The sequence below is a fragment of the Telopea speciosissima genome, chromosome 9 (assembly GCF_018873765.1).
Source record: "Telopea speciosissima isolate NSW1024214 ecotype Mountain lineage chromosome 9, Tspe_v1, whole genome shotgun sequence".
Taxonomy (NCBI): Eukaryota; Viridiplantae; Streptophyta; class Magnoliopsida; order Proteales; family Proteaceae; genus Telopea; species Telopea speciosissima.
Genome location: NC_057924.1, coordinates 57,959,746 through 57,985,799, shown reverse-complemented (window position 1 = coordinate 57,985,799; position 26,054 = coordinate 57,959,746). Strand labels below are relative to the sequence as shown.

The following is a 26,054-nucleotide window of genomic DNA, read 5'->3' as shown; positions in this document are numbered from 1 at the left end:
GGAGTGTGGAAAAAACCCCTCTTCTTTCCTGTGCGATTGAAGAATTCCAAAGCCTGCAAAGGATTCCCATGGCTAATCTAACCCTTTTCAAAACCCTATCAATCAAATCGTTCGAAAGAAAGATACCACTCACCTTGAGAGACTGTTTCAAGTTCTGACTCGAGGAAGCGCTGCTAATAATACGGAAAATCGTATCCACGACGTGGGAATTGTCGTCGACCGAGTTTATTGAGTAGAATAATCGGGGATAAGAGAAGTGGGGTTCTGTGAGGAAGAATCAAGATAAAAATTTAAAATCGAAGATGGGTACCTTGTCACAGATAGAAATGGAGAGCTTTTCAAAATCATTCTGCCTGAATATTCGTTGAGCTCTATCTATAAATCGAAATATTCCTCCCTTCCTCCCTCCTTACCGGTTACAAGCTTGGAGCATAGGCCATATATCCTAGGGCGATTAAAATCCTTGACTCTCACTCTCAAACTCTTCCATTGCCATGAGTTACAAACCTATCGTTGAAATCAGTTCTGCAACTACAACATACCCCATCTTCAGAAATTTGCTGATCAAGTATTACTTGGGTTTTGGGGATTTTCGTTTAAAGGGAAAATTTCACGGACACGATGGAGAGGCCAAGAACGACGAATACGATGAAGAGGAATAGCAGAAGCTAATACCCATCGCTATGTCGCCGGAGAAAAAATCGCCGGACTTGATTTTCGACCGAGTTGGAGTTGGAGCTGGAGCTGGCGCAGCTGATGGTTGCCCACGGTGGTTGATTGAGTTCTCCTAGGGAAGAATATGGAAGATGATGGAATCTTAGTAATTTTAGGAAAAATTACTAAGAGGGTAAAATCGATATTTTAACTTTGAATGGTAACCCTAAGGGGAAGGTTGACATTTTGATCAAATTTGAAAAATCCATGATATATTGAATACTTATAGGGGGTATCTGTGACATATTGAATATTTACAAGGGGTGTCTATAAAATTTCCCTATAATTTTTTATCGCAGTAAGAGGGTGTGGAATCAAATTTAGAACTATGAAGAGATGTTTTAAGATAAAAAGTTTTCTAGGTTGAGTTGCAAAAATATATGGAAGCAGTTGAGTATAATAATCAGGAGGAGAAGAAATGAGGAATATTTAGTATTGATGGCCAAGATACATCTCAATGTTATTTCTTCCGTCTTGGTTTTGTAATCAACAAAAGATAGACTGAGATTTCCAATGGGGATGTTTTCCATTATTAGATCAAGGTGTGCACAGTACAGAGGAAGATGTTTGATTGAGATGTTTATCTCATGTGCAGGGAAGATAAATGACTGCTTGAGTGTGGAGAAAGTTGAAGGCTCTGAATGGACACAGAGAAGGCTAAAAAGGACATTTTCCATGGTAGTGGAACCTCATGAATACTGATATGGTTTTAGATAGAGCAGAATGGTACAGCAGGATTTGTATAACCAGCCTTAAATAGATGAAATATAATGTAGTGGAGTTACATTGAGATATGTTGGAGCTTAGGTGATGCACGAACAATGGCTAGGGATTGTTAGGTCCCATTTAGTAACACTTCTGTTATGGGAGAATGTTCTTTTCACAGAAGTGCTCTTTTTCGATTTTTTGCTGTGAGAATACTCTCATGGAAGAGAAACAACGTTTGGTAAAACTGTTACAAAAATGTTCCACGAACAAAAAAAAAAAAAAAACAAAAATAGTGTTTGAAAGATATTTTACAAAATCACTTCTTTTATATAAAAAATTACATAAGTACCATTATGTTCAACATTTTTTGTTCAAAATAGAAGACATCATAAATCAGTAGTGGTCATGAATAAAACCCAAAATATCCTTCCATGTTTTGATCAAACAAAATGATCTATTGGATAATTACAATAATCCAATGCATTGAACTTGATGCAGTAGTAGAATCTGGTGTTACCTGGAAAAGAATAAAATAGTGGACTGCAATCACATATGCTATTATTATTACCCGTTGCTACGGTGGCCTGACATTATGGTCTATGGTATCCAGTCTTTACTAAATATAAAAGGATATCATCAGATTAACTTAACCAAATTAAATTACAATAATTTTAAGAATTAGAAGAAATTAGAGTTTCTAATCACAAACACTCTAATTCAAAATAATCAGCCATTCCCTGCAAGTGGTGTCATTACAAACAAACCAGTCCATGAAAGCTCAGTCAAACGGGAACCATAATCATGCATCATTCAAAGATTAACATAGTAAACTAGAAGCAACGGCTCATCTAATAAAGTGTAACAGTCTTTTGCCCATTGGTTTCCTTTCGTTTCTTCCTCCTCAAACAAATCAATGACTGAAAATAGAGACGAACCCATCTGAAGTTTGATTTGCATTTCCTTTAAATTTCAATTATTAAAGCAACAGAATTCAGAAAAATGAATTAAAAGATACCCACTATAGCCCATTCAACCTACTTCTCATTTTCAACCAAAACAGATAGAGGGCGTGAAAGGGAGGGAGAGAGATAAACCAAAACAGAGAAAAGAGGGGTGGGGTAAGAAAGTACGTGGAGATGAAATATCCGGTTGAGATCTTGTATCCTGGTTTATCTGTCTGCGATCATTGATCCTTGAAAACTAAGATAGAAAAGGAAAAGAGCGAAGTTGGATTTTTTACAATCTAAACCGATAAATGGTGGGGAGGGAGAGAGACAAACAAAAACAGAGAAAAGAGACATTCTCTAAAATTTAGTAGACTAGTAAACAAGCAATCCACAAGTTAAAAATTAAAATCCATTAAGTTCAAGGGATTTGCAGATTTCTCTGTACCATGTGGAGGAAGTTGCAGAGAGTCGAGCGAGGATTCGCCTCTCTTGCAATAGAGTTACATTCCAGACGAGAGAGTAGTTGCAGCTGGTTTCAGGCGTGAGAGAAGGGATTTGGGATTTTGTCTTCGTTCGGATGGACTTAATCTAACATTCCAGACCCTGTAGTGGCAGAATCCTTGTGTACTGACACACACTCTTACACTTTTTTATGTTGAAGATAAACTACCCAAGCGGTATAGTATGGGATAGTTAGGTTCTTCGTGTATCACCGACAACCCCTTTTATGTTTTTTTTTTGCGGGTGGGGTGGGTGGGGAAGAACAATAAATAGAACACAAGAAAGAGAGAAGGATATAGGTTCTACAAGAATCCACCTCTGAAAGCTCTAGAATCCACAAGCAAGGGCATGAAAGTTGTAAATTTTCTAAGAGTAAATTACTCCTCCTCCCCTCGATTATGCTCGAATGATGGTGGCAATACAATAAGATATCCAAGAATGTAATTTCACACGAAGGAGAGAGAGAGAGAGAAAGAGTGAGTGAATAAGCTCGGCGGCAACCTCTTTCCGGCTTTCTGCTATAAGTTCTCTCTCTCTCTCTCTCTCATCCCCTGTCCTCTATCCCCCACCCTTTTCGTCTGCAACTCCGCTTCCCCCACCGCCTCCTCCCCCGTTCGTATTGGTGAATTCGCCCACAGACCGCAACTCTCCCGTCCTGTGATCTCCTACAACACCTCTCCCACAATCTCTCGCATTCCGTTCCCATTGGAAATGACGACACAGAAGTGACTGTCGAGATAGCAAAGATGGTGTGGAGAAAGAGAGATTCATGGTCGGAGGGAGGGAAGAAGAGAACTCCGGCGATGGAACCAGCTAAGGGAAAGGGAAAGGGAAAGGGAAAATAAAAAATTAGGTCTAAAGTTTCACTGTGGGTTTTGCTGTTCTGAAGATTTGATACTTCTGATTTATTAATTTAGGGACTTGATTTGCAGGTCAGAAAAAATAAAAAATTGGAGAACTGAAATCCTCGAATCAACAGAATAAAACCAAGCCACAAGAAAATGAAAAAATAGAAGCATCCCCACGGTTAAACGCTGCAACCACCTAATGGCAATCGGGAAAAATAAGAACAAACCAATCTCAAATAATTCCACTAAGTTTAGGATTGAGGTGGACAGAAGGAGCCGTAGGTGGAGGAGAGACGGAGGAACGAGAGAGGGAGAGCAGGGAACTCGGAATCGGAGACGGAGAAGAAGAGAAGAATGAGAGGGAGGAAAAATGAGATGGAAATTACGGAAAAACACATTTTCTTAAAAAGTTGATAGTGATATGACATGGGCAAATATGTCCGGTTAATACTGTGGCTGACTCCCTGGCTCGGATGGCCTGTCGATTACATCGATTACATGCACGAACAGTTTGGCTTCTTTTCTTTCTTTGATTGTGAGAGTTATGCTCGCTCTCAACACCTTGAGTTTTTGCATGATCTAATCAATTACTGATTTCTACCAAAAAAAAACAAGAGAAAATGAATAAGAAAACTTATCTCTTCTTCTTCTTGTCGTTCGAACCCTCGGCACCTATCTGTTATCTTCTTCCTCCGGCGGAAGCAGAGAACATCATCGTACTCTGGTCAACTGATACCATAGGTGATTTTATTATTTTCCTCGATAATGGAAATCTTCAAATACAGAGGTTCGAAGGTGAACCCTTACTTCTTTGGCAGAGTTTCGATTTTCCTTCCGATACCCTTATCGATAATCAAAATTTCACAATCAATAGGTCTCTGGGTTCATCATATAGCTTGGAGACAATTTTATGGGTTTGTATTCCAATTTCAAAGCAGGATTAGAACAGATTTACTGGAAGCACAGGGCCATGGAAGCAAAAGCTAGCATCATTGTCGGCAATGGACCAATTTACGCTCGAATCAGCCCAGATGGATTTCTGGGTATGTATCAGACAGAAGCAGCACCAGTCGATGTGCAACCATTCGACACCTTTCAAAATCCAATTTCAGGAATCCGACGACTGAAACTGGAATCGGATAGGAACCTTAGGGATTATTTCTGGAACAGTTCGAATTGGGTTTCTGATTTCCAAGCGATCAAAGACGAGTGCGAGCTTCCAAATGTGTGCGGATCTTATGGTCTCTGTATTCCAGGGGGAGGTTGTTCGTGTCTGGCTAACCGAACAGAGTGTTCCTCCGGTGGATGTCTTCCACTAGAATCCGGCAATTTTCGCAGTGCGATTGACGAAGAGAAAGCGGATTCGTATTGGGTATTGACAAGAACCGGTATTGATTTGCCTTAGAAGGAGTTAATGGGGTTTGAAAAGATGGGATCTTTAGAGGAATGTGAGAGTTCCTGCGAGAGTAATTGCAGCTCTTGGGGAACTGTTTTTTATAAGGGAAATTTTCAGCGCCACCCCTCAAATGGATCAATATTTTAATGTCAACCCACGTCAACCCACTAAGGGTCAATATATCACTTGGGATCCAAAAACTAACGGAAAAAACATTTTAACCGTTAATTAGTGATGTCATCAGGTTAGATGTCTTTAAAAGACTATTTTACCCTTCCCCCAATTGAAACTTGTCTTCTTCCTCAGTCGAACGAAGGCCTTCCCGTCTCTGAAACTTGCATTTGTTTCTTGTCGATCTAATAGAAAATTTCACAAATTGAATCCAATTTCATCGAAGACCATGAATAGATCATTTAGATTCACAACTAAGAGGAAACGAAAATGAAAAAGGAAAAACCCTAGTTTAAAATTTTTTTATGGAGGAATTGTAGAATCGTAGTCAGAGGCCGAGAAGGGAGTGGGGGGAGGGGGAGTCGATGGTGTTGGGAAGTGTGAATCTATTAACCCTTCTCACACTTCTCAGAGTTCAAAATCAAATTGGGATGGTCTGAGTTGGGTTTCGGTTCCAATGGAAAGGGGAAGATCGAGATAGTCAGTACTGGGTTTAGTTCTAAAATAGAAGTTCAGGAACTTCTGGGTTCGCTGCAAGTGAGATGATTAGAGGGCAGAGAGATTCAATGTAAATGTGTGTGTGTGAGAGAGAGAGAGAGAGAGCAGCAGCAGCAGCAGGGTAGAGAGGTTCGCTGTAAACCTGTAAGTGAGATGATCAGAGGAGTTCGATGTAAGAGAGAGAGAGAGAGTAAATGGGGAGTAATACCTGAATCTGTTTTGTGATTCAATCTGAGCTGTTATGTCTCAAATTCCATGATCAATTGCTCCTAAAAAACCAAAATTATTTTTTAATTGTCAATACTAGCGTATAATCTACCAAATGTTGAACCCCATGCTTATATGCAGAATTGCAGAAATGAGGGACATCAATGAGGAGATCCATTTATAAGTTGTTCTTGCTCTTTCCTCACTTTCGATAGAAAAAAAAAAGAGATTTACAAAGAAAACAGATATGCCAAAATATGGTAGGACCGGTGAATAGTGGTCGCACGTGTCCTTCTCTTCCTTCAATTTACCCCAAAAAATTGCAGGTAGATCTAACTCTTCCTTCAATGCCTTCTCTTCCTTCAATTACCCCCAAAAAATTCCTCCTTTTTGCAGGTTTCAGAATTAGGGTTCTATGGTTCTTCTTTTGCTCCTATTTCAAAGTAGAAGAGAAAGAAGAAGATGAATCAAGGAAACCCTAACCCTAGATGACTAGCCTCACAGACGGAGAGAGAGGGGGAGAAAATAAGTTGCAGAAATTAAAAAAAAAAAGAAAAAGGTGAAGGGTAGTTTAATCATTTGCTTTCAACTCAGTTAACCACTTTATATTTTTAGCATAAAGGTTAATTTAGTCAGTTTACTTCCCCTCAGTTAACCCTCAGTTATTTCCGTTAGTTTTGGGTCCAAATTGATATTTTGGCTCTTAGTGGGCTGACATTAAAATATTGATCTATTTGAGGGGGTGACATTGAAAATTTCCTTTTTAATAAATGGGTGGACAACACGGGCCAGAGAAGAGCAGTGAAGGAGTGGGTTTAGCGAGTTCGGATCTGCTACCCATATAGGGACGGGTGGGGACAGACCTCAACCCTCCATGGGGTGTGAGACCCACGCCCCATGGAAGGGTCAGATCTGTCCCCACCCATCCCCATGTGGGTAGTTGAACCGGATTCGGGTTTAGCAGTTGGGATAACTCTGTTATCTTTATCCTCTCAATTACATTGCCCGTACTTGACGTCAAGTACATCTAATAGAGGAAGGTGGACTCCATGTAGACCCCACCTCAGGCAATGTGTTCGGGCAGGGGATAGGATAGTCATTTAGATGTGCTTGACGTCAAGCACGAGCAGTGTAATTGAGAAGATAAAAATTCCTGTTGGTTGCTTGGTTGTAATCTTGGTTGGGGTTGGTAGATTTATGATATTTAAGATTTGGAGGAGGAAGGGGGAAGGGCATGGGATATTTAAGAAGGAACAGGGGCTGTTTCAGCTCTTCATCTTCACTTCCTCTTTTCCAAAGGTTGGAGACGATAGAGCGAGAAGAGAGAAGTTAGGATGTTTTAAGACAAATTGTGAAAGGGTAATATAATCTTTTCCCATCACTTAACAACCACTTTTAACAGATTGAGTACGATTGATAGAATGTTGTTAATGCAAGGGAAAGAAGAGTTATTACTCAATACCCAAGGGTGGGATTTGTCATTTGAGCATAATTGAGGGGAGGGAAGAGTAATTTACTCATTTTTTAAATATAGCAGCCCATATATAAACTTCAGTAGAACACCCAAACTGGACTCTACAATAGTGTGGCCATCCAGACTTCCGACACATTCAAATAAACTGGCCCAAAATTTAATAATAAAACCCCTACAATCCATCATTATTTGTGGTTTTCCAAGCCTGTATCATGACAAGAGAATATTAAAAAGTGAAAATACATGAAGGAAAAGCTACTGTTGCTGAACCCCACATTCAAATTCATCCTCTTTGAGAAAACTTCTATTATTGGATTTTCTCCCTATTTTTATTACTATGTTTACCTTCAATAGTTTCATTTGGACATAAAGTACAGTATAAAATGACAGTGAAGCAAGTTCCACCTCTAACAAGAAATTAAGTAGAACAGGTTTTGAATTTTGACCACAACTGCAATGTCTAACGGCTATCCTTAAAAGGGGGGATGGGATTGGGGACACGGTATGGACTAATGTTAAAAGCGCACAGTTTTGATAACGTGTTGTTTCTGTTGTTTTTGTGCCAATAATATTTCTAGCACATAAATGGCATAAAAACAAAAAAAAAAAATCGTTTGATAAACCTGTTTTGTTTCAAATGGTTTTTATAACAGAAATCAAAATTTATAACAATTTATGCCTAAAATAACGTTTTTGTAATAACAATTTTTTCTTGTTTTTACATTTTTGTGGCTTTTAAAAAAAATTGTTACCCAATAAGAGCTTGCAATGCAAGTTGGTTGCTATCTCCATCTCTCGCTCAACATAAGGTCCAAACCCTCGAAAATCCTAAGCTCTAACTCTCTGTCTCTCGCTCATCTCTCTCTTTGGCGCACGCTCAAGATCCATCATAACCTCTGCTCGAGTTGGGACCTCAAGCTATCATCATCCTCACCTCAAGCTCAACGATCTCTGCTGCTGTCTCTCCACCGTCCAGGTAAATCTCTCTCTCCCTCTCTCGTAAAGCTTGACAAACCACCTAGTGTCGTCGGAGAATTTCTGTTTTTGCTCTGGGGTCAATAGATTTTGTTTCCAACCTTGCTCTCCAAGCTTCTCCGCACTACCCTTCGCTCTCTAAGTTGATTGTTATCTTCACAGTCTGGTCTTCTCTTCTATTAACTTCCCCTGTTTTATCTATAGTTAACTTTGTTACTGTAGTTATAATGACTCTTTTACAGTTAAGAGATTTTGGCGAGAGAAATTGTCTTCTTTTGGATCGAAAGGATGTTAAAATTGGATGACTACATTCTTTCTCATATTCTGATGATCACAGTTGATGTGATATAAACAACAATCTCATGATCTAAGTTTAGGTCATCTTGTCGTTCAATTGGTATGACCATGAAGGAAGGATGTTTGTTTTCCATGGGAAAATGGATATATATGATGGGTAACCCATGAAGGATGTTTTCAGTTTTGACTTAAGGAATTAAGGCAGAATTATATTGATAATCATCCTATTATAAAATACAGAAAAGAAGAAGAAGAAGGAGGAGAAAATATGGAAAGGAATTAAGGCAGACTTATATTGATAATCATCCTATTATAAAATACAGAAAAAAAAGAAGAAGAAGGAGGAGAAAATATGGAAAGGAATTGAGGCAGAATTATATTGATTTGAAATCTAATGTGAAGTGTTAATTTGAAGTCTAATGTGAAGTTAGGGCTTTCAATATTAATAATATATATATCCCCTTTAGGATGAATATTTACAAATTTATCAAACCTAAGAAGAGATGACTTTCTCTTATTTTATCATCTTCTTCTTCCATCTACTATGATCACTATTTATCACAGAAATCAGAGCCTCTTGCCCCTATAAACTCAAAGTTGTATTGGAGATCGGAAACACTTACAAAGCCACAAGCCCACAACTCTCCCTTCCTATCCTTTTCAATTTTTCCCTCACCAAATTAAAAAGGAAAAAAATAGAGAGAAGAGAACCATTTGTTTTTGTTAGACACCAAATACGACAGCATCCCCCGGAACTTCATGAATGATGGTTGGAACTAAAGCTTTATAGCGAATATTTGCTTCTCCTTTCGAATTTAGAATACTCCTTATAACAGAAATTGGGCCTCCTTTAGTTTCGCTGAAGTATATACTGATTTCAATCTATATTCAAATATAAAGGTTATTAGTACTAAATAACTAATTTAGCTACCGCAATAAATAAAAAATTCAAAAAAAAAATAAAAAATTTTAGCACGCATTTCAACATGTCAATAGAGAAACGAACATCATAGCTGATTACTTGGTGATGCTGCAAAAAGAGGCATTTCCGTCTACAGTACTTCCCAGATTCATCTGTGATGAATGAGTCATTGATGCATTAAGTAGACCTAGGTTTGTTTTTTTCTAGATAGCTATTGGGTGCTCTTGCTAAGGGCATTGCCGAAAGTGACAATCTCCTAATAGGCATTGTTCTTGTATCCGTTTGGGAATGCCTAGACGTTAAATCTTGTATTGTTCTTCGTTTTTTTAGGGATAATTACTTGTACACCACCTGTACTAATGCTCGTTTGCTTAATATACCAAGGGATTCAAACAATTACTTGACACCCCTTGACCTGACGGTGTTAGTCCGCTGTTGGTGGTTGAATGGAAAAGTCCATTTTACCCTTATCATCTATTCAGTTGAAAACAGTGAAGTTAAAATTACTTATTAAACCCTCTTCTTCTCCTTCCTACTACAACTACATCTCCTGCTGCAACCTGCTCCTTTCATTGTTGAACCATTTGTTGTTGCCATGGCGATTTGCAGATGCTGGAGAAAAATGAAGCAAACATTGTAGCAACATCCTACCGCCGACCATAAAAAACCATTCTCTCACTCTCTTTGCCATCAACCTGCATATTAAAAAAAAAACACCCGACAGTCATGGCTGTTGTTTCAAGAACCATAGAAGGTTTTGGGTTATTTTAATTTTAAGTTTGTTTAAGAAAATAGATTTTATTCTGAAATTGATGAGGGTTCGAATCTAAAATCGGTGGGTTGCAGGAAGAGAAAGAAGGATTTTGGTTATTTTGATTTGAAATTTATTTAAGAAAAGATAATTTTTTCTAAAATCGATTAGGGTTTGAATCTGAAATCGGTGGGTTGCTGGAAGAAGAAGAAGGATTTGGGCTTATTTTGATTAGAAATTTGTTTAAAAAAAGATAATTTGTTCTGAAATTGATTAGGGTTTGAATTTGTAATCGGTGGGTTGCTGGAAGAAGAATAAAAAGGATTTATTTTGATTTGAAATTTGTTTAAGAAAAGAGAACATTTTCTGAAATTGGTGGGTTGCAGGAAGAAGAAGAAGGAAGAGGAGGAATAGGGTAAAAGGGTCACTTCACTACCTTTTAAGGGTAGATTGGGCATTACAAAAAATTTAACCGATGACATCACTAAACTAACGGACAGGACCTATTTGAAATAATGGTAAAATGCAGGGGGAATTCATGTAATTGTTTAAAAAATTGAGTATTTTAAGACAACAGACAATAGTCTAAGGTGTATACGTAATTTTCCCTTCTTTTTAATACAATTTGACCTTCTAGCAAAAAGAAGTAACAAAACATATATCATCAAATCTACCTAATGGGTCTATTTCGTCTAAGTTTTCAAGCCCATATGTTGAAGGTTCCATTCGGCCTTCTTCCTTGTTTTGGATGTTTGTTTTCTGTCAACATAAAGCCGATATGTTAACTGATTACAGAACAAGAAAAATCAATTATAGTAGTCCATATATATTTGTAAGCAAAATGCAATTGTTGCCATGAAATCGATCATGATTCACAAATTATGTATTAAAAACAATAATTTGTAGTCCACAAATATATTTACTTGTTATTGGTTTCCTCCCATGTCTCGCTCTTATCTTGCCCAATGACCGCCCACATCTTTATATTCCTTGATCTCAATATGGAATACATGCAATCAATCATGATTCACAAATTATGTATTAAAAACAATAATTTGTAGTCCACAACTATATTTACTTGTTATTGGTTTGCTCCCATGTCTCGCTCTTCTCTTGCCCAATGACCGCCCACATCTTAATATTCCTTGATCTCAATAAGGAATACATGCAATGTATCTATAGACATAAAACTACCCAAGTGAAGATTGATAAATGGTTATTCCATGACTAAAGTAAGCCATTTTGAATGTGCATCCTTGTCAAATGCTATCTAAATTATCCAATCACACTTCAAGGAATTATGATGATACCCATGATACCTGTTTTGCCCTTACATTTATAATAATATTACTTGGATCATATTTATGTAATGTGTCGATTGGAGAAAAAATTATCCATATAGTTGATCCAATTTTAGCTGGGTTAAGGCTGAGTTGTATAATTATTGTTATGCTTTTTTACATTTGTGACAAAATTACTTAGATGATCATGATTCTTGTTTCTGCCTTATTTCTGTGGTAATAATTACTTGGATTATAATGTCTATTTCCCTTATATCTGTTAATATATAATTCGGTCACAATTCTTATTATGCCCTTTCATATGTGACGATAGTACAATTATAATTCTTATTGTTCCTTACATCTGATAATTTTGTTCCTTACATCTGATAATTAGACTTAGGTCATGATTCCATTTTACCCTTACATTAGTGATGATATCATTTAGGTAAAGGTGGGGTGGGGGTGGGATTTGTAGGGTGGTGCGAGTAATCGCAACGTTGCAGTAGGGATGATGTGGGAGCGAGGTCAGAAGAGGAGGGGATGGACTACCATCCAAGATGGTTCACTACATTCCACGGAGGAGGAAGAAGAAGAAAACAAAAGGGAGATATATCGGTGATAAAAAAATGGTTAATAGGTTATTATGAGAGGTAATTTGGCCACTTTTTTGGGGGAATTACATGTGGAAGTTTGATAGGAGAATTTGACTAAATAAAGTATAAGCTGAGGGGAGTGATAGAAAATTTGTCCTTAATAAAGTATTAGTTGAGGGAAGTGATAGAAAATTTCCCTTATATGTCATTGACGGGGAAAGACGGGGAAAGAAAAGCTAGCTATAACAATTGATTGCTTTCCTTGGAAGACAATTCCAGCTCTTGCTCTGTCCTCGCAACTTGTTAATGTGCCACCATATCAGAACCATTAGTGGTGGAATGGATTGCATCCCTAGTTAGTAGAGAAAACATATATTAGAAAAGGGCAAAGATCGCTGATTGATCGTGTAGCCCCTACATCAATATAAGGGGCTAATGAGAGTGTGCATAGGAGTGTTCTCACTCCTGTGTCTTGGTGCAGAAACCAAGCGATTAGGTAGCGTGTTTTTTCCCTCAAAAAAAAAATTCAATATTGCAAAACTCGGGATTGAATCAACCGGATCATCCGATTTGTATCAGTATCAACAATCAAGGATCCAAGCAATGCATCAATACTAAGATTGGTTTGATCCATATCAAGATCAATGGCACCCATTAATCCAGACTCCTATACGACTTCATAAATCCTAGATCAGTAAATCCCACGTAGATGCTCTTTCATAAAGTAGTCCACATATGCTATGTGTGTGTGTATTTGTGCATGCCACATAATCTCATATGTTTGATCTCAGTGGGGGTCCCGGTTTATTTAAGAGTTGGGCCAATTTAGTTTTAGTTAATTGCCAAAATGGACTAAACTTGAACCATTACCACCTCTAATTAGCGCTACGCAAATCTTAAAACACATTTGTTTTTGTTCGACTGTCTTCATTATAATTTATATTTAATAAAATTGACCATCATAGGAGAAGAAATCATCCGTTGTAGTCTAGTTGGTTAGGATACTCGGCTCTCACCCGAGAGACCCGGGTTCAAGTCCCGGCAACGGAATTTTTTTTTCGGACAGATCGAGGGTTGGGTGGACGGTTGGATTTGTAGTGCTCCAAGGATAAATTTCCTATAATCCACATTTGTGTAAGGAGAGGTTAATGTATTTTTTGAACTTAAATGATAGAAAACATGATTTTGGTAAAGAAGATAGAAAACTTGATGAGATAATGGTTTCAAGCCATTATATTGAAAACTTATTTGAGAAATATAGTCATTATAACTAGGATTGAGTTTTCCCACAATGGGATCAGATGGTGTCTATAGGGTATAAGAAAATATTATCGATTATTTGTATAGGGGGCAAACATTGTCAACCATTGATAATTGTTATTTTCTTTTTAGACACTATATATCATGGAGCACACCTTTAGTTGTTACTTGTTGGAGGTTGTTTGCAAAGAAATAAGGGTGAATTGATCTCGCAAAACGAGTATTCACAAGTTTTTGTTTTTGCATCTTAATTATTTGAATTAAAAACAAAGTGGTCATGGATTCTCCCTTTGAAGGTGGGTCTTGGTGCAATGGTAAATGTTGCTCTATTGTGACCAAGTGGTCACAGGTTTGAGTCTAAAAACAACTTCTTTGTGGAAAAAAAAAAAGGGTAAGGATATACATTATGACCCTTCCAAGACCCTGCATAGACAAAAACCTTTATCCCCTCAAGTGCATCAAAATGATATATTTGACGGTGCACATGCACTTGGGGGAGTGTTTTAAACAAAAACACTTTAAAGTGGACCCTCTTGTTGTAGCTAGTTTTTATTTCCCCGTTAATGACATATAGAAGAGAAATTTTCTCACTCCCCTCAACTTATACTTTATTAAGGGAAATTTTCTATTACTCCTCTCAACTTAAACTTTATTTACTCAAATTCCCCCATCAAACTTCCGCTTGTAATTCCTTCTAAAAGGTGGATTCTTATCTCTTCTTCTTCCCTATTATTTTATAATGGCCAAATTACCCATCATAATAACCTATTAACCGGTTCTGATCATCGGTATTTCTTCATTTTTATTTTATTTTATTTCTTCAAAGTCTTATTCTTCCTCCTTTGTGGAATGCAGTGAACCATCCTGGATGGTCGTCGACCCATCCCCTCCTCTTTTGACTGCGCTCCCACCCCACCCCCTAGTACGTGTGACGTTGCGATTACCCCCACCACCCTGCAAATCCCGGCCCCACCCCCACCTTTACCTAAACAATATCATCACAAGCCATGCATTCTAGCAACCTCAATGAGCTCCCGAAGAAGAAAATGAAAACTAGAAGCTGAAGTGCCATCAGAATCAAATTTTGGAACACAAATGTAGATACCATGCATGCAATTTTGAGCTACTATGTCTGTGTCTTTAAAAGGAAAGTGCTTAGGAACAATAGCAATAAAATTCCACAAACGTTAGACCTTAGAAGTCAAGTCTTTCCTCTTATTACTCCATGAGCAATATTATAGTTATAAGTGACCACTTCATTGGCCATCATAGGAGTATTGAAACCCATTTTTTGGGGGGTGTGGTCGTTTTGACCCCTCTTTTGTTGTTATCAAACGTTTTATGTGCAACTATGCACGGCCGCGCAGGAAAATTTTAGCCACGGAAATATTATAGAATTTTTTTTCATTGGAAGAAAGAACAGAAAGCTTTATAGTGTAGTCCACTTTTGTATCCAAATTCTATAAAACAGTCTTGAAAGACACATCTCCTTCTCTTAAGTCTCATTGAATTGGAAATGTTGAATATATCAAAGTCAACCTCCCATTTATCGCCATGTGTCCCAAGTCTAATAAATTAGGGTATGTATATATATTCTATAGTTGAGGGCTAGGCACGCCACCCGTATCCTATGCACGTTAATAGGCGGATCATTTCAAAAGGGGAAGAGAGAGATAGACATAGGCTAGGCAAGGGGGCGATGCGCCCAACTTTTTTCCATATTCTATGTAAGGGTTTAATTGTATGCATTTCTTATTTTGGTGGTTGATGAAATGTTGGTCAATTTGTCTCGTTGCTTGTGATCCTTCTACATACCGATGACTGATTCTAGCCTCAATGACCTCCCAATTGGGACGCAAATGTAGAAACCATGCAATTTTGAGTTGCTATGGTAGGGTAGGTACTCATTTGATGTCTTTGAGGGGAAAACATCCTATTTAAAAGATATTGCAGAGCAACAAAGGCAATATTCCATCAAAACACTAAACCTTAATTTGAAGTCAAATCTTTCTTCACAGTTGATGGAAGGCCATGGTCTGCCAACATCATTGACTTCATTACAAATTGAAAATATCCCTAAGAAGCAACAGAAAAATTAGAAATAGACTTCTAAGAAGACACGCTACCCAATTTATCCTTCATGAGGATATTCTATAGAAATGATCTTATGATGGAATCCAATTGGTCTACATTAATGAAGAACAAACACAAGAAGTCACGGGCCACATATATCAAGGAATGTGTGGTTCCCACATGAATACTAGAATGCTAGCAAAGAAAATTGTACGGATGAGATATTATTGGATTACTATGGAGGCAGACTATGCCGCTTGCATGAGGAAATGTCACAAATGCCAAATAAACACAAATCTCATTCATGTACCACCTATGAAAGTGGAAAAAACGCCATTGTTGATAAAATTTCTTGTAGTGTTATAATGCTTTACATGTCAAAAATCTTTGAGAGATTTATAAAGTTTGCCTACCATTAAGGGTTCATTTAAGCAAATAAATTGATGCACCAATGTGAAGTCATAAATTGAGCAAGAGTTCTTCGAAGTTTAAGATAGATGCATAAATGGAGTGGGACAAAATAGAATGCGAAAATGGTACCACTATGTTCTTTACATTTAGAATAGTGTAGGCATTACAAACTTTTCTCTTTTTTTCTCTCAATATAGTTAGGGGAAAGTTTTCATACACTGCTGTGTAAACCGTGTATGTGAGAGGGTGGGAGTTTCAAGGCATTAATTAATGGGTGGAGGTTTATGACTTTTCCAACTCTTTGTGAGAGGGGACACGGCCGTGCATGCTTACATGACCGTGTATGAAAACTTCCCCCATATAGTTTTAGTATGATTTTTCAATCCATTTATATTGAGCAAGATTCACCTTGTCCTTCCATTCAATGACAAAATAAAAATCGCCATCTTCTTGTATTTTCTCATTACAACCTCCTTCAACTACCTATTTTCAAGGAATCTAGGGTTTAGTTGTTGAAACAAGAAGCGCATAACATTATCTAACATTATCTCTCTCTCTCTCTCTCTCTCTCTCACGGGTTGGTTGGATTTGGTAGCAATAAATTTCTCTCACAGTTTGGTTGGCTTTGGTAACAATAAATTCAACCTTTCAAATGGAATGCATACTACAAGGGACCCAGATGACTAGATTCTTTGGGGGTGCCATCAAACAAAATTGGTCACCGTCTCCTTTGCATTAGACTCCCACAGCTGTTCATCAATTTTCATGCTTTTGGCTTGCTGCAATCCTTATTGAAGAGTCGTAATTTCCATTATTAGAACTGATCTTGAACCTGCATATTAAAATCCACGTATTGCAAAGCCAAGTGAATTCTTGTGATCCAACTTATAATGCCTTAGGCTGTTTTTTATATGCATTCTCGGAATAGATTATGGGTCTAAAACACATTCTAAAGTTACAAAAAACAATATCTTGCTCTCTTCAAAATGTGTTATAGATCTAAGAATCAATTCTGACAATGCATACCAAACACAACCTTAGTTTGTCAAAATGCTTCAAATGAAGTTCAGCTTAAACTAGTATGCTTGGAGGCTCCTAAGGGCTAACAATATTAGGCCTGTTTCTTATAATGAATGCTCTATGGATGAAAACCTATTTTTATAGAAACAAACATTATTCCTAGCTCTCCATATTTAGTAACATCCAAATTCAACAAAACTAAGCATGTTCCAAATCACAATTTTTTCAACTTTAGAGAGTTGATGATGTCTGAAAGGAATAGTTTTGACATCAAGAAAGAGTCAGAACACACAATTTTTATATTCAATCAACATGCTATTGGCATTTCTCGCAAGAGTTATAGATGCCAAGATCATAGATAATCATTATCATCAAATACTTGAAAGACTGTTAAGATACAGGATAACAACATTTCTAACAAATTCCTATCAAAATATATGAATCTTAGGGGAATATGGAGCTCCAAGTAAGAGATAACCTCATCTTCACTTGAATTAATAGATCTTTTATGGTGACCAAGAGGCATTAGAAGGGAATCTAGTCTTAGAGGGTTGAAATTGGAAAGTGTTTTTCTTGTAGATCATTTGAATTCGAAGATTATATCACTCTGTGAAGAGTCTCCAGCCTATTTTCAAGGTCGTGCATCCTTTTTGAATTTTTGCCTTCATAAGCCACCTAAAAAAAGTTTGTAATATAGTTACTTATCTAGAATTGATACAACCTTGATACAGATTGGGCTCAACTAAGGTTGAAATTGAGTCTTGAACTCTTTGAATTGCCAAATTAAAAATTATATTTAAATCATGGTTTTAAAATGTTATCAGATCAGGCCTATCGGCCGATTCGTATAGGTATCAGCGATGACCTGCCTAATCCTAATTGGTATCCATATTGGTATCAATACAATTTTTCAAAACCATGGTATGATTAACCTTAGATCACCCTACCTCTATTGGATGATCTAAAACTTTATTTTCCCCAATTTTTCATGAGCATGAAGTAGTCATAACAAAACAAATAAACCCAAAGATAATAAATTCAGAATTACCTTTAAATTTGACGTAGAACATGATCGATTAGTGCTTCAAGAAAATTTCCCTTTGATTAAATGTAGTCCCCTCACAACATCATTCATGTTCATACGTTCTCTTAGCGCTGCCATGGAGCACTGAACTGCAATTTCAACAATTGACGTTATGCAATCTTGCAATTGATCTGTCCTATGACTAGGACCATCAATCCTATTGATAGCAACCCCTTCAATTTCTTCACTTATTTCTTCATTGGGTAGGAGTATTGGATCTAAAATTTGCATCACGTCTGTAGGTAAGGCTGCCGCTGCAAAGTTATGGAGATTTAAGTCATCAGTAAACATCTGATTTGTTGGTCTTTTCCCTATGAACATCTCCAATAAAAGGATCCCATAGCTAAACACGTCCCCTTGAACAGTTGCCCTTCCACCCATTCCATATTCTGAAATTTAGAAATCGCTCGTTGTTAGTATAACAATAAGAGATTTGAAGATTTTAGAATAGACAGAAACAATTGAATAAAACTTTTAATGTATTGATTGATAACTCAAAACAAAATTTTATAGTTTATTTGTTACCTAGAGCAGCATAGCCAATCGATCCTTTTATCCCAATGGTACTATTTTGAGTCTGGAATGAATTTTCATCAAGTTCTAAAAGTAGCCTCGCCAAACCAAAATCACTGACATGTGCAGTCGTATCACTGTCAAGTAGAATATTGCTTGGCTTCAAGTCACAATGAACAATTGGCGCATAACAGTTGTAATGAAGATACTCCAAAGCAGAAGCCACATCAATTGCGATGTTTAATCTTTGAAGAAGACTTAAATTCCTTGAATGATTATGTGCGTCTAGCGGTAGATGCAACCAATCATCTAGACTCCCGTTGGGCATGAACTCACAAACAAGGGCTTTGAAATCTTTGCCTTTCAAATCAAGGCTTGAACAAGAAGTTAAAATCTTGACAAGATTTCGATGTCGGATGTTTCTTAATGCATTGCATTCAACTATAAAGCTCTTGTAAACTCTTGGATTTTGAAGGTTGAGTACCTACCTTGATTGCAACAATGGTTTCATCTTGGGTGATAATCCCTTTGTATACAGAGCCAAAACTTCCAGAACCAATGAAATTAGTTGAAGAAAATCCTTCATTAGCTTGGAAGAGCTCTTTGTAAGAAAGCTTTAAGAATCGGTCACTGGTTAATGATGTGGATGGAGGTTTACTTTTTGATCTTCTTATCCAATAGAAAGTAAGAAAGGAAGATATCAAAAGAAAACCAAGAACCATACCGATTATCACCAAAACTATTCTAAAAGCATTTGAATTTTTTAGTTTTGTAGATCCATGGTTTGTGCATGCGAGAAGATGTAACTCCGGAATTCCCCCACAAAGCTTATTATTTCCCTTCATCAAAATTGCACTTGCATTTCCAAAGATTCCTTTTGTTGGTACCTCCCCCTCAAGATTATTGAAGGATAAATTCAAGCTTTGCAATGTTGAAAGTTTCTCTAGATCTTTTGGAATTTGTCCTGATAAGTTGTTGAGAGAAAGATCTAAATCTTGAAACCCCTACAAAAGAACCAAAGATTGTGGAATGTTTCCTTCAACCAAATTATTCCCCATATGAAGATGTTCCAAACTATTACAGTCACCAATGGTGGAGGGGATTTCTCCAGACAGCTTGTTATTGGAGATATTTAATAAAAAAAGACTCTTCATGTTTCCGATTTCAATTGGTAGGGAACCGACCAAAGAATTATAAGATAGGTCAAGAGATATTGATAAGGAGTGAATAAGAAAGAATTCTTTAGGTATTGGGCCTTGGAGGCTGTTATTACTAAGGCTTAGGTACTGTAAAAGTTGACAATTTCCAATCCTGGAAGGAATGCTTTCATTCAAGTTGTTGGAATCTAAATTGAGTTCATACAAAAGAGTGAGATTGCCTATAGAGGAAGGTATCTGTCCTGAAAGTCTATTTTCATTCAAGGGCAATCTTTGAAGCTTTGGAAGTTTCCCTATAGTAGACGGAATATTACCTTCGAAAAAGTTCTGCTGCATGTCCAAAAAGGTTAAGTTGATGAGATTCTCAATCCCAACAGAAATTGTTCCAGATATTTGATTCTCTTCCAAAACAAGGACTAAGAGCTTTGTTGAGAGATTGGCTCTAAAGTTGGGAAGGGGACCCTTAAAAACATTACTGTCTCGGTCCAAAATCTCTAGTTGTGTACAATTGACCAAAGAATTTACAAAATCTAAATCATCAGCTTCCCCTGTTCCACATTGATTTCCACCAATAACAAATGCTTGAAGATTTTGAAGATCACCTAAGTTGTTAGGGACTGCTCCAATAAAATTGTTTCCATCGAGATCAATAATTTTGAGTGTTGAAATATTGGAGATGGAACTTGGAATGGTCCCTGAGAAAAAGTTTGGTCCAATATCTAGAAATTTTAGATTTGGAAGAGTGAGACCTATGTCTCGTGGAAGGCTCCCATACAATTGGTTTATTCCAAGAGAAATCATTTTCAGATATGAGAGATTGTATAGTGAGACAGGAAACATATCAGATGGATTGTTCACAGCAACTGATAGAAAGTATAAGTTTGTTAGCTGACCGAAGGATTCTGGAATGCTCCCCTCCAATTTATTTCTACTCAAAGAGATAACTTTGATGGAGGAAATGTTCCCAAAAGAAGCTGGTATTTCTCCTGTTAAGCCATTATCATCCATTGCAATTATCTCCAGCTTCCACAAAGACGTAAATAGCCTTGCCTGAATCTTCCCAACAAGATTGTTACGAGACAAGTAGATTTCTCTTAAACGAGTGCAGTTGGACAAGCTGATAGGAAGTTCTCCTTCGAGAGTGTTGTTTACAAATTCCATGTATTGGAGTTGAATCAGATTACCAATCTCTTGGGGGATTTTGCCATGGAAGCTATTGTTTCCAATGTTGAGGAAATGAAGAAAAGTGAGATTCCCAATAGAAGGAGATATGTTTCCTCCCAAGCCCTTCCCTTGTAAATTCAAGTTGATAACTCGCTGTTGATGACGATGGCCTATGTGTGTCAGTTTGTGCATGTACATAATCACATATATTTGATTCCAGTGGTTCTGAAAATGCTGACCCGGTTTATTTTTGAATTGGACCAGGTTGTGTTAGTTAATTGCGAAAAGGATCTGAACTTGACCATTGCCACCTGTCTTCACAACTGTTTATATTTAAATGTTCTTTACTAGACCATATATTGTAACATCCGTTGTAGTCTAGTTGGTTAGGATACTCGGCTCTCACCCGAGAGACCCGGGTTCAAGTCCCGGCAACGGAAATTTTGTACAATTTTTTAACCCACCGAGGGGATATCGCTCTGTCGAAAAATACCTCAAAATCACGCAGCGAGGGGATGTCGCTCAGTCGAAGAAAACCTCAAAATCCTAATATGCTCCCAACGGTTCGAATCTTTATCACCTCTTGTTGATCGGCCCAGTTCCTCTAACAAAGGGGGGCTGAAATGACCTCTGTACCCATGCCCAAACACCCTACCCGGGTGAGGTCCACCATCCCTTATTAGAGGAACTGGGGAACTGAGCCGATCAGCAAATTGGAGGTGATAATTTTCCTTTCGCGCATTTTAGATTTTGAGGATAGAGTCATTTCGATCGAACGCACATCCATGAGGTACCATCGGTTTACCCTTTTCTATTGTTCACTTCTTTATCAGTTAACTTACCTGATTTCTTCTCTTATGTGCTAGAATTTCTGTTGTGTTGCTAACATATGTGATTGATGAGCGAACTACAATTGCTGCGATTTTTTCTTTATTCGAATTGATTTCCAGAACTAGATCATAGGACAACAGAAATGAAAGTTTGTATTGAATTCATGAAAAAAAACCCTATAGTCTGCTCTGCTGAGTTCAAATTGATTGCTAGAATCTATTAAAAGAAACCAAAAGAAAGAGAAATTGTGATTTTAGAATACACCTATCTTGGAAGAGAAACCCACCATTGAGGCTGTGAGTCCACATGGTTGAACTGAAAACAGTCCTCTGTATATCTGAACCCCTTTCTTTTTTCTTTTTTTTTTTGGGGGGTGGGGGGGGGGTGGGGAGGGGGTGACCTACCTGAACATTTTCAGCTCTTCTGGGTGTGGTTTAACTCTATTCAAGTATAATATCTTGCTGGTCGGTTCTAAAACTGTGGTTCTTGATTTAAAATCTGGTGTTGGAATTTCAAGTAGAGTTTATTGTCCATAATGTTGTTTTGATGTCCTTGCCACTTGACTGAAACAATCCAAGTGTCAGAACCAGTGCTTTACATTTAAGGGGTTAAAAATATGTTTAAACTGGTGACCTGCTTTTGTTGTTATGATGATCTTAATGTGGTTGCTGACCATGATCATGGCTATTACTGAAGGCATTTTGTATTGTGCATGATCAAGTAGAACCTGCATAATCTAAGGATTGTTTTGGTTTCTATTTGTTCTTTACGGGCTCTGACTTATGTTCACTCAGGTAACGGCACTTCCAGCCTGTGTACTATTATCTCAAACTTCACCATTCATAGTTACTGAACTCGGAAGGTGAAATCAATCAGGCAGTTGTCTGTTGGAAATTCCAGCAAAAAATGGGAGTTGGTGACCTAGTAAAGGTGGGAGCTAAAAATCAAAAGTCATCTGGGAAACAAGAGAGAGTTATAAACTATGATAGAATAAGTGAACTACCAGATCCAGTTCTTCATCACATCCTCTCCTTCCTACCTACCAAGATTGCAGTAAGTACTAGCATGTTATCAAGGAGATGGCGATACTTGTGGACCTATGTTGACAAGCTAAACTTTGAGGATGACCTGTTTTATTCCATACAAATGAATGAAGATCTAATGTTTAAGTTCATGGATTTTGTGGATAATGTCCTGGTTGTTCACAATTTGTTAAATATAGAGAAGCTCCGTCTTTTGGGTGGCGATTGTGATGCATTTCGCATTGATTCGTGGATCCGGGCTGCAATAAAGCGTGAGATCAAAGAGCTCGATATTTTCATCTGTCCTAGGGTTCCTTTTGAGTTTCCTAGTTGCTTATTTAATTGTGAATTATTAACAGTGTTGAAACTCAATTTGGCTTGCTCTGATCTCAAGCTCCCAACTTCGATTTGTCTTCCTAGCCTTAAAACCATGCGTCTGGATTCTGTTATATTTGCAGATGAAAATTTGACCCATAATTTCTTTTTTAACTGTCCAACCTTGGAAAATTTGATCATGAAAAAATGTGGATTGCGGGATGTTAAGGTCCTTCACATTTCTGCTCCTAGACTGAAGTTCTTGACAGTGGACTGTGGTGGTGGTAATCAACATAGTTTAAGTCACTGTATTATCAAGGTCTCAACCAGAGATCTTGTATCACTAAGGTACTGTGATGGTGTTGCCATTGGCTATTCACTGGAGAATGCACACTCTATGGTTGATGCATGTATTCGCTTATGCCCTACTCGCCATGAACTGAGAGTATTCTGGAACACAGATGGTTACAGTGCAATTAATCTTCTTAAAGGGGTTTCTCATGCAAAAGTTCTGAAGTTGTCTGGTAGGAACAGCAACACCATTGAGGTACTTTTTCTGCATCTCTTCTCTTTATATGATTGTATTTTTCAGAGTTATCAAGTTATCTCTCTGTTTGTTTTTATGTTTCTTCTCTTATAAACCACTTTTTAGAAAAGGTTTGCAATTACAGTAGGTGTATCGCTTTTCATTTTGTGTGATTTTTACGGTGTTAATTTTTCTCCCCCTTTGCAGATTCTTTCTCCATTGCATGATTTGTTAGATCATCTGCCCACCTTTTACAATCTTAGATCTTTGAAGCTGACCGCAGGGTGTTGCCCAAGGCATCTTTCAGTTATAACCTGCTTACTCCAAAGTGCTCCAAATCTTGAATACCTCAAAGTAAAAATTGATGAGGTAAATCAAAGTTTAAGAATCTAATTATTTTAGTTAGCCATTAATGTAAGTATTACATAGGTCATGCTGTTTATGCCTTGAATTCTGAGTTTAATCGGTCACCGAGGCATGTGCAGGACAAGTCCAAAGGCCAGAAATGTTGGGAACCAGAGAAATTGGGTATCAATTGTCTCTGTGATCATCTCAAGGTGGTTGAACTCAAGGGTTTTGGGGGAAGGGAGAATGAACTGGAGCTACTGAAATTTTTGCTAGAAAATGCAAAGAGTTTGGAGAAGATAATGCTTGTTGCTTCTGTAGAATTGTCCGATGATTCTTGGAAGCAAGGAGAGGCTAAACAAAAGCTCCTAAGGTTTCCGCGAGCATCAGATCATTGTGTAATTGAGTTGAAAACCTTGATGCGTGAACTTGATTACTCCAAGCTGCCTATTTGTCAGTATGGTTTGTATGGTCTGCATCAGAATTTCCTATTAATGCCTCTAAGGAGAAAGCCTTTCCTGTACGATTTGGATGAATGGCGCCCATTACCCAGGTAGCATGGTACTGATTCACAGACTTGTTTTGATTTACAGTAGTGCATTAATAATAGCAACATTATCAGTTCTCTAATATCTTAGTTAAAGGAAGCACTAGCTGCTAGATGGGACTGCAGATAGCTTTAATGTTGTTTCCAAATTCAAATTGTATCAATAACATAACCCTATTTCTCTATGGCTGAAAAAAAAAAAATATTCAATTTTCAAGGGTGAGCTTATATCTTGTAGAGAAAAAAAAAGGTGGGGTAATCCAAACGCTATGTTAGATTTGAATGGTCGTATGAGGTATTATGAGTAAGTAAATGTTACTTACGTGAGGTGAGACACTCATCAGCCAGATTTCTTTAAAGATTCCTTTTCATATGTTTTTTTTCTTTCTTTAGGTTAATTTATGGGATCAATTTCTTTTACCATTACTTAAATGCAAACCCAAGCCCCTAAGCTATATCAAGGAGCCTCTCTAGTCCATCGCAGATATACCTGATAAACAAAAATACACGGGCCAATCCCGAGATGCCGCGTGTCCTAACATGAAGAAGAAGCCAGCCCAAGCCGGGTTATGTCAAAATCCATTCGGTAATCCAAGAGGAATAGACCCAAAAAGTCATCCAAGGACTAAGTCCTCCACGCAGGCAACGAGGTCCAACTATGACGTCCCCACCAAGGTCCCATCTTATCACTAGAAGATCGGAGCATGGGCATCTACCAGAGGGGCGTTATCCCAAAGAGATATAATTCTAGTCGAACTCAAACATCAAAGGCCGTTGCCCAGCATATGAAGAACACGCTTATCTAATAGAGAACATCTTCCTTACTAAAGGTCTACGGCTCAGAAGGAAGCACTTCTAAATATGACTTTACTACGTGATGACCTACTCCGCGTAGAACACTCATCACTAACTGGGATTCTCCACATCGCCACACTCAACTATAAATATTTAGGTATTCAATCCCATTGTCTAGCTTGAATTTTAGTAATTCATCTATTGTTAAGAGAAATCTAACTTAGGCATCGAAGAGTCCTAAATCGAAACCACACCGATTCTCCTTTGTCACTGACGACCTTTTGCAGGTTGCGGCACCCGAAAGACCCAACTCATTTTGTTTTAAGACCTAGCCATCTCATTTGAGCAACGATAAATGAACCCATATCTAAATTTTAATTTAATAGTGGAAGAAAGTCATATTTATTTCCTTAGCTTCCCTTTCTGGTATTTTAATTCGGATATTAGGGTGTGTGAATATTGAGCATGCCCTCCTTGCTTTCTCATTCCCATGTGATAAAAACTTCTTCCCCCCTTCATCTCCCCCAACCAAAGAAAGTGACATTAAACATAAGAGCATGGGTCCATCGGTCTTTCAAAATAACAAAAGAGAAGTCCAAAGACCGGTGTGTCTTGTTAGTAGAATGCAAGCTCCCAAGAAGTCATGGGTTTGACTCTCCTCCAGTATTCATCTTGTGCTTCTCATTAAATGACTCCACTCCAATGA

General features: G+C 37.6%; 2 protein-coding genes, 2 non-coding genes and 1 pseudogene across 4 annotated transcripts; 4 read left to right on the top strand and 1 right to left on the bottom strand.

Annotated features, from left to right (window-relative positions):
• The first annotated feature begins 683 nt into the window (after positions 1-683).
• On the top strand, positions 684-5,261 carry LOC122639170 (annotated as a pseudogene).
• An 8,001-nt stretch (positions 5,262-13,262) lies between these two features.
• TRNAE-CUC lies at positions 13,263-13,335 on the top strand. Its single transcript has one exon. It is a non-coding gene; the product is annotated as a tRNA-Glu (tRNA).
• A 4,798-nt stretch (positions 13,336-18,133) lies between these two features.
• LOC122639169 (putative receptor-like protein kinase At3g47110) lies at positions 18,134-21,159 on the bottom strand. Its single transcript, XM_043831997.1, has 3 exons — positions 20,118-21,159; positions 18,659-19,006; positions 18,134-18,522 (listed from the first exon to the last, which is right to left on the bottom strand). Exons 1-3 carry the CDS (start codon positions 21,157-21,159, stop codon positions 18,134-18,136), a joined length of 1,779 nt encoding a protein of 592 aa, XP_043687932.1.
• A 175-nt stretch (positions 21,160-21,334) lies between these two features.
• Positions 21,335-21,407, top strand: TRNAE-CUC. Its single transcript has one exon. It is a non-coding gene; the product is annotated as a tRNA-Glu (tRNA).
• Positions 21,408-21,724: 317 nt separating this feature from the next.
• On the top strand, positions 21,725-24,580 carry LOC122639937 (F-box/FBD/LRR-repeat protein At5g56420-like). Its single transcript, XM_043832988.1, has 5 exons — positions 21,725-21,757; positions 22,571-22,592; positions 22,675-23,682; positions 23,869-24,030; positions 24,147-24,580. Exons 2-5 carry the CDS (start codon positions 22,581-22,583, stop codon positions 24,561-24,563), a joined length of 1,599 nt encoding a protein of 532 aa, XP_043688923.1. The 5' UTR covers positions 21,725-21,757; positions 22,571-22,580; the 3' UTR covers positions 24,564-24,580.
• The last annotated feature ends 1,474 nt before the right edge of the window (positions 24,581-26,054 follow it).

Coding starts and splice junctions, on each gene's coding strand:
- LOC122639169 (XM_043831997.1), bottom strand. CDS start 21,159: ATGCACAAACTGACACACATAGGCCATCGTCATCAACAGCGAGTTATC. Junction 19,007..20,117: donor GCAGCAGAACTTTTTCGAAG/GTAATATTCCGT, acceptor TTGATTTGAAAG/GCAAAGATTTCAAAGCCCTT. Junction 18,523..18,658: donor GATTGGCTATGCTGCTCTAG/GTAACAAATAAA, acceptor TCTAAATTTCAG/AATATGGAATGGGTGGAAGG.
- LOC122639937 (XM_043832988.1), top strand. Junction 23,683..23,868: donor GGAACAGCAACACCATTGAG/GTACTTTTTCTG, acceptor CCCCCTTTGCAG/ATTCTTTCTCCATTGCATGA. Junction 24,031..24,146: donor TCAAAGTAAAAATTGATGAG/GTAAATCAAAGT, acceptor AGGCATGTGCAG/GACAAGTCCAAAGGCCAGAA.